This window comes from Ipomoea nil, unplaced genomic scaffold, assembly GCF_001879475.1.
Source record: "Ipomoea nil cultivar Tokyo-kokei standard unplaced genomic scaffold, Asagao_1.1 scaffold2036, whole genome shotgun sequence".
Lineage (NCBI taxonomy): Eukaryota > Viridiplantae > Streptophyta > Magnoliopsida > Solanales > Convolvulaceae > Ipomoea > Ipomoea nil.
Window position 1 is genome coordinate 5,438,212 of NW_017618464.1, and position 7,589 is coordinate 5,445,800.

Here is a 7,589-nt window from a genome sequence, read left to right on the forward strand (position 1 = left end):
GAATTTCTAAGGGGCTTCCACCAATTAAAGCCTTTAAGAGACATTATAAGTTTATAACACTCAAATTAAACAGACTCTTATTAGTTAAAACAGTCAGTGCTTCCACCACAAGGGACAAGGGACAAGTGATATACAATCTGGAACTTCTCAACAGATTGACTTAATCACAGTCCACAATTCAAAGAATCATAGAAACCATAATCAAGTATCATAACATCACAAACAAGGGACAAGGGACAAGTGATATACAATCTGGAACTTCTCAACAGATTGACTTAATCACAGTCCACAATTCAAAGAATCATAGAAACCATAATCAAGTATCATAACATCACAAACAAGGGACAAGGGACAAGTGATATACAATCTGGAACTTCTCAACAGATTGACTTAATCACAGTCCACAATTCAGAGAATCATAGAAACCATAATCAAGTATCATAACATCACAAACAAGGGACAAGGGACAAGTGATATACAATCTGGAACTTCTCAACAGATTGACTTAATCACAGTCCACAATTCAGAGAATCATAGAAACCATAATCAGTGCTTCCACCACATTATCACAGAGACACAAAATAGATCACAAATTCGCAATAAACTCAGAGCAATATGCCAACATATCTAAGAAATAACTTTTACAAAACTAGGGTTTGCAGTAACAACTAACAAAGACACAAAGTCAGTGCTTCCACTACAATATCACAGAGACCACATAATACATCACAATAAATTTAAGAATAGGGTCAACGAGTTACTTCTTTTCTCACAAATACCCCGGAGAACGAGGGCTTCAGCCTTCAGGCCTTCAGTTTACTGGAAGTCGACGTCTCGACGACACCAGTAGTCCACCACAGCACCACTACACCAGTCAGGGCATGAGGGCTTCCACCAGTGACCAACAGAACCAACCGGACAAGGAGAGTATACACTACAAAGAAGGTAGTCTTTGTCTAGTACAGAAAGACTAGAGAGAACTGAGGAGTGAGGACTAAAATCGCAAGGTGAGAGTGTGAGACTGCGCAGAGAACCAGAGAGAACTGAGAGTCTCAGAGAATGAGAGAAGACTCAGAAGAGAAGCTCTCGTCTGGAAACCCTAGCAAGAGAAAGGAATCAAGAGACTGACTGCGCAAGTGTGGAGTTAGGAGTAACAACATATATATATATACTAAGCCTAAACGACGTCGTATTGCTATCTACATACGCAACCCTAGCTTTTATCGGGTATTCGGACGGGTCGGGTGAATTTTTAACCCACCCTATCCGAACTCCGTAAACCGACGTCGTTTTAGGCGTCGGTTCGATTTTGCAACTCGGATATCGATTCGGTTCGGTTGGTCTATTTCGGTTCGCGGTTCGGCCGGTTTTTTCGGTTTCTTCGGATTATGCTTAGCCCTACACCAACAGTACCTTCTATTTGTATTTGTGGAACAAACAAAACCATGTTTCAAATGTAAACCAACAGTAACATGGCGTAGACATGTCTCTCTAAAGTCTAAACCTTTGCTTACGAACCTGATGATTGTAGTGTATTTTATTTTCACAAGCTTATGCTGCTTGGTTACAAGTTTCTTGTTCAAAAAAATACTTTGTATATTCCATTATTATACCATAGATCATAATCCACATTGTAAAGTTGACCACTAATATACATATTTAATTTTAGTGTACTACATATTTTTTTTTTGATTTTTTTTAGTATATTACCTAAAAATGAACTTATAGTACATTAATAATGATATTACAGTATACTATTTATCTCCTCTTAAAAAAATATATTTATTAGTGGATTATGATCCACTATATAATTAGGCTTGCGGTATTTTTAATGATTTCTTGAGCGGAAAAGTAATGAAATGAGTTGTTATACCATGGATTAGGGACCCTAGTCTTAAATGACGTATAAGTTTGTATTTTTAGTACTGGAATTGTGATCTTTTTTTTAGAATTTTAGAATATAAATTGTGTTTCTAAGTCAAAGCACATAACAACTGTAGAAGGAAATTTGTGAATATAATACATGGTGATCAAATCCTAATATGTTAATATTGTATGACTGTAGTATTTGAAAGGAATTTGTGTATACAAAACAAGAATTATATATATGTTAACATTGTATGTTCGTAGTATACAAATTGTGAATTTTTAAAAGGTAAATTATGAACATTTAGTATGTAAATTGTAAACATTTGGACCCGGGTCTACAGAATAATTTGCATTAATGAAATAAGTTGGGCCCAAGAAGAATGGGCTTTGATGATTTATCTTAATAAGTTAATAGTAATGAGTCTTCTAAAATAAATTGGGCCCAATAAGTTTGTCCATTAATAGTCTACAGATATAAAACACAGGCCTAAGAATTTCTTGACCCAAAATAGCAGCCCGAAATAAAAATCAAATTTCGGCTTATAAAATCCCTAATGAACCCGCATATGAATTAGGGTTTCGGTGGAAGAAGAGCGGCATCTGCAGTACCTATCCGAAGGGCACCAATGGGTGCGTAATCTGGCACTTTACTCGCAGTATTATCTTGATTCAAGATGTTAGAATTTCTGGAAATGGTTTGTAGTTCAGACTTTTTTGTTTTGATTTTTTGAATTTTGTGGCTAATATGCAGCTAGAATCAAGGTTCACGAGCTGAGGAACAAGAGTAAAACGGAGCTTCTGGCTCAGTTGAAGGATCTCAAGGCCGAGCTTGCCCTCCTCCGTGTCGCCAAAGTCACCGGCGGTGCCCCCAACAAACTTTCGAAGATGTATGTCTGCTCTTACTCACTCTCTGTATAATTGTGTTTGCTGATGCTTGATTGTAGAAATTCACTGTGAACGGTTATATATGATGTTGGATTTGCTTTTCTCTATAGCTTATATCTATTATGTTTTGACTTGTTTGAGCCAAATTGATTTTTAATTTTTTTTTTATTTGTGAGAGTTGGATTACTGATGTGAAGCATTTGTCAATGGCAATGAAACTGGTTGGATGTGAAGTAGTTTAGAGTTGTGGAAAATGAAAATGGTTTTGGTTGCATTATCTGCGTCTTGCAGGGAATGTAGTGTTACTGGTGTCTTTGATCCATTTGTAAAACCTGATTTTTTTTAATGATAAAGGCATTTTTATCACATCCTTTGTTGGCATTGTAAAATGGATGTTTTTCAAATGAATACTGAAGTGAGAATCAGTTGAATTGAGTGCATTATTTGGACTATGACTAAACATTGATGTAGGAGTTGCTGTATTTATGTTTTAATTGTCATATTATAATGTAAGGGCGTTACTTTTAGTCACTTAATTTTGGTAATGGAGTTACCTAACCATAGAGGAGTAGGATATATTGATTTATCATTCATAATCTGTCAGGGGTTTTCTTAATTCTTTGAGTTCACTATAAATTTATCTCTCTATAGCTAGAATTTGGGGTTTATGGGTGGTCTTTTTGTTGTTGCAGCAAGGTTGTCCGGTTGTCGATTGCACAGGTGTTGACTGTGATATCTCAGAAGCAGAAGGCTGTGCTAAGAGAAGCATACAAAAATAAGAAGTATTTGCCTCTTGATCTCCGCCCTAAGAAGACCAGAGCCATCCGCCGGCGTCTTACCAAGCACCAGGTACTTCTAACTTGATAGCCTTTGATTCTTAATCAGTTGCATTGATTTTGGAACCTCATCTTTTTTGTTTAGGAAGTCCTGGAAATGATTATTCTACATTAACATAAAGCAGCATCCTAGGTTGATTTGTTTGAAGGTCATCTTTGTTTGATTTCTTTCTGTCTTTCAAAATGGGTTAAATGTTAAACCGCCCTAGGTTGTCCATAACTAACCTTCTCAAACCAAGAAGGCCAATAGGCATCTCTTGCTGGGAGTTGAACTTGTAATCTTGTGGTTACCAAGTCATCTGCCTGATGAACTTGGCTGGGATTGTCCCCAATGTTAAATGTTGTTCGGGGCCCAACCGGGTTCGAACTGGTGACCCTTGATCTGCAGTCTAATGCTCATTTCTTTCTTTTTGAATTGGTTGATCTGATTATTTCTCCAATTATAATCTATGTCAATTATTGAGTATAGCTGTATTGATTCTATCATTCTTAATTTTTAGCTGTGCTTTCACTGGACACCATAGGCTAATTGTTTGCCTTGTCTGTACAGGCCTCATTGAAGACAGAGAGGGAGAAGAAGAAAGAAATGTACTTCCCATTGAGGAAGTATGCTATTAAAGTGTAGGATAATACCTACTGTTAAGTCATTTTGAGCTTCAAATCAAATATGTTGGTTAGAACTATGAATTTACAAATTTTGTTTTCTATAGTCTGCTTTTGTCTGTGGCTTGATGGAATATTTTTCTAGTTTTGACTATTTATATTTCAGCCTTTGTTGATTTAAAAGTTTTCAAGTCTTATGCTTGATTGTGAAGCTATTTAACAGTAAGTCTTGGGTAAGATTGACTCAGGGTTAGGTGGTCTCGCACAAGACTTAGTATTTGATGTAGCAATGGAAAATAACACACTTGTACGATTGGGTAACCAAATAATCTTAATGACTATAAGAGATGCAAAAGAAAGTTTTGAATGCAAATAGAAACTCATTCTTAATAAGTACTATAAGAAGGATCAGTTATATGCATATGATTATATGAAGATGCACGTTATGGATTAATATAAGTATATACACATTAAGTATATGATTATTATTAAAATTAAAATTAAAATTAAAATATTATTTATATCAATATCAATATAAATCAAACAAAGAAAATGGAGTTACAAGTAACTGGCATTAGAGCAAACTACCTAGGATGAAGAGAATTCATCCCTTTCAAAGCAAGTATTTTTTTTTTTTTTTTTTATTTTTTTGGGTCAAGCTAGCAACAAGAGAGATAAAAGAAAAAGAAAAGGTGATCGTCAATTGGCTACCATGTTCCTAGCGGGCCCAACATTGTTGAGCAATAAAACACAGAGTAGCATGATTTTTTTTAAAAAAACACACAAAATTCATATTTTTTTCTTCAATGGAACTCCTCTTTTCTCTCATTTCTCCTCCACCCAAAAAAAAAAATTGGGAAACATTCAAAAAATAAGCCAATAGTGATGCTATTATGGTTGGAGTCCAAACAACAAAATAAAATAATGATCCTCTAACGTACTGTGCCTTATAAAAAAAAAAAGTAAGAGATGCAGCATATATGTTCTTTAAATTTGCAGGCGTCAAATGTTCATCACTACGGGTGTGTTTGGTTCGTGGGTTTTGCCCATAGGAATGGGTATGAAAGTGATTGTTGTTGTTTGGTTGATAGGTTTTTAGAACACTACTATGGGTTTCGAATATCCCATCAATTGAAAAACTCATACCCAAATAAAATAATGGTTTCATTCCTTTATTCATTCTCAAGCACTACTATTAGTATCATTCACATTCCACCCTACTACCAAACATGTTAAATACTTTCACCAAAACCCATTACCATTACCAAGTATTTGATACCCATTCCAATTTCGATTTCTATGTGCGAACCAAACACACCCTACATTCACTATGCAAGCCGAAGAATGGATTCCCAATTCCTGTTAATAAATTACCAATTCAAGTAACTTTTTTGCGATTCAAATGCCTTTGCACAATTCAAAATCTGCCTATATTTTGCAGGAAGCATACACGAGAATATACATGTGAATACGTGAACTGCTTCCCTTTGTTCTTTAACAGTGCTAAGTGAATACATCCCACATTGAAAGCTTACCTGCAATACAATAAAGCTTGGCATATAAATATTGACATGGAATATGAGAAGACATACTTACCTGGACGGGGTCTATGGGCGATCATGAAGACTCATGGCCTAGATTGGTGACTTTCATTGCACTTTGAAAGGATACCAGTTTAAAGTCTGCTCAAGTAGCGGAGCTTACGTCATAATTTGTGACAATGGGGGCTTGCGTTCGCGCAGCCCCCTTCAAATTATTTTATAAGATTTCGGTTTAGTCTTTGGTAAGCAAAGCTTGACTCCAAATCAATTTCTCAAATTTCTTGTTTTAGTCTTTTGTGTTAATTAGCAGAAGAAGGGGTTTGGTCCTATTATGATGCTTAATATACTTGAATTTGCAGCAAGCATAATGGCTAATGCCCTTTCAGGATACATATATACTACTATAAATGTGACCAAGCTACCATTTTTACAGTAGTAAAGAATGTGTTCATTAATTGCTTTCCAAAAAAAAAAAAAGATTAATTGAATTGCCACCCTTGCTCTTTTAAAATGGGAGTGCGAATTGAATACATCCCACATCGAAAGCTTACCTGCAATAGAATAAAACTTGCCATATAAATATCGCCAAAGAGTATGTGTAGGCATACTTACCTGGATGGGGTCTATGGGTGATCATAAAGACGCATGGCCTAGATCAGTGACTTTCATTGCACTTTGAAAGGGTAGTGATTTAAGGTCTACTCATGTAGTGGAGCCTACGTCGTAATTTGTTGCAGCGGGGCTTGCATTTGTGCAGTCCCTTCCAATTTATTTTATAAAGTTTTTTCATTTGGTGACTATTTATAAATTAAGTTTCATTTTAATAAGGTTGATAAGCGGAAGCGGAAATTTTAATTTAAGTTTCATTTTAATAAGGTTAATAAGTCGAAGCGGAGATTTACATTAGGTACAAAGTCTACTAAATTAAGGTCATGTGGAGCCTATGTTACGCGCTTGCCCCTTTTAAATATTTTTTAAGGTTTCTTGATCTAGTGTCTTCTTATTAAAGCCAAGCTTACTCTTTAGGGAAGTCTCAGAAACGCAGATCAATACCATGATGGGGTGCTTGGATAGATTTTCCACTCAATCAGGTTTAAATATTAAGTTTTCAAAATCTTTGATTTATTGCTCTACTAACACGACAAACAGGTTAAAACGTCTGGTGGGCTCTATAGCAAAGATTCCGGTTATAGAAAACCTAGGCATTCCGATCCTCCACACACGTGTGACAAGGCAAAACTTCACTTACATCTTGGACAAGATGAGAGCTAAGCTTGCAAATTGGAAAACGGAGACGCTAAGCATGGCCGGCAGAAAGGTGTTAGTTCAATCGGCCCTCGCTAGTGTGCCCGTCTACACCATGCAGACCCTGGCTTTGCCTTCAGTACATGTAATGACATTGACAAAATCTGCAGGGATTTCCTTTGGGGGTCAACTGAGGCAAAAAGAAAAATTCACTCTGCCAATTGGAAGATGGTTTGCAAACCTAAGGATCTTGGGGGCCTTGGTCTAAGAATGGCAAAGGACTTCAACCTAGCTCTCTTAACCAAACTAGCCTGGCAAATACTGAACAACTCGGAGAAATTATGGGTCAAAGTATTAAGCCAAAAGTACATCCGGGATGACAATTTATTCACATTGCCCATACCGAACCAGGCCTCTTGGGGGTGGTGCAGCATTGTTAAGGGAAGACCCATCGTGGAACTTGGGGCAAGATGGAGAGTAGGAAATGGAAAATCTCTTGACTTCTGGGCAGATTGGTGGGTAAATAGCAAACCACTCGCCTTGTAGCTGGACATCGACATACCGGAGGATCTGCATAACGCCACAGTCAGCAACTTCATTAAACCGGATC

General features: G+C 36.5%; 1 protein-coding gene across 1 annotated transcript; it reads left to right on the forward strand.

Annotated features, from left to right (window-relative positions):
* Positions 1–2,393: 2,393 nt before the first annotated feature.
* On the forward strand, positions 2,394–4,376 carry LOC109147676 (60S ribosomal protein L35). The gene is made up of 4 exons (XM_019295303.1): positions 2,394–2,499; positions 2,621–2,756; positions 3,447–3,603; positions 4,141–4,376. The coding sequence occupies exons 1-4, from the start codon at positions 2,496–2,498 to the stop codon at positions 4,213–4,215; spliced, it is 372 nt and encodes a 123-aa protein (XP_019150848.1). The 5' UTR covers positions 2,394–2,495; the 3' UTR covers positions 4,216–4,376.
* The last annotated feature ends 3,213 nt before the right edge of the window (positions 4,377–7,589 follow it).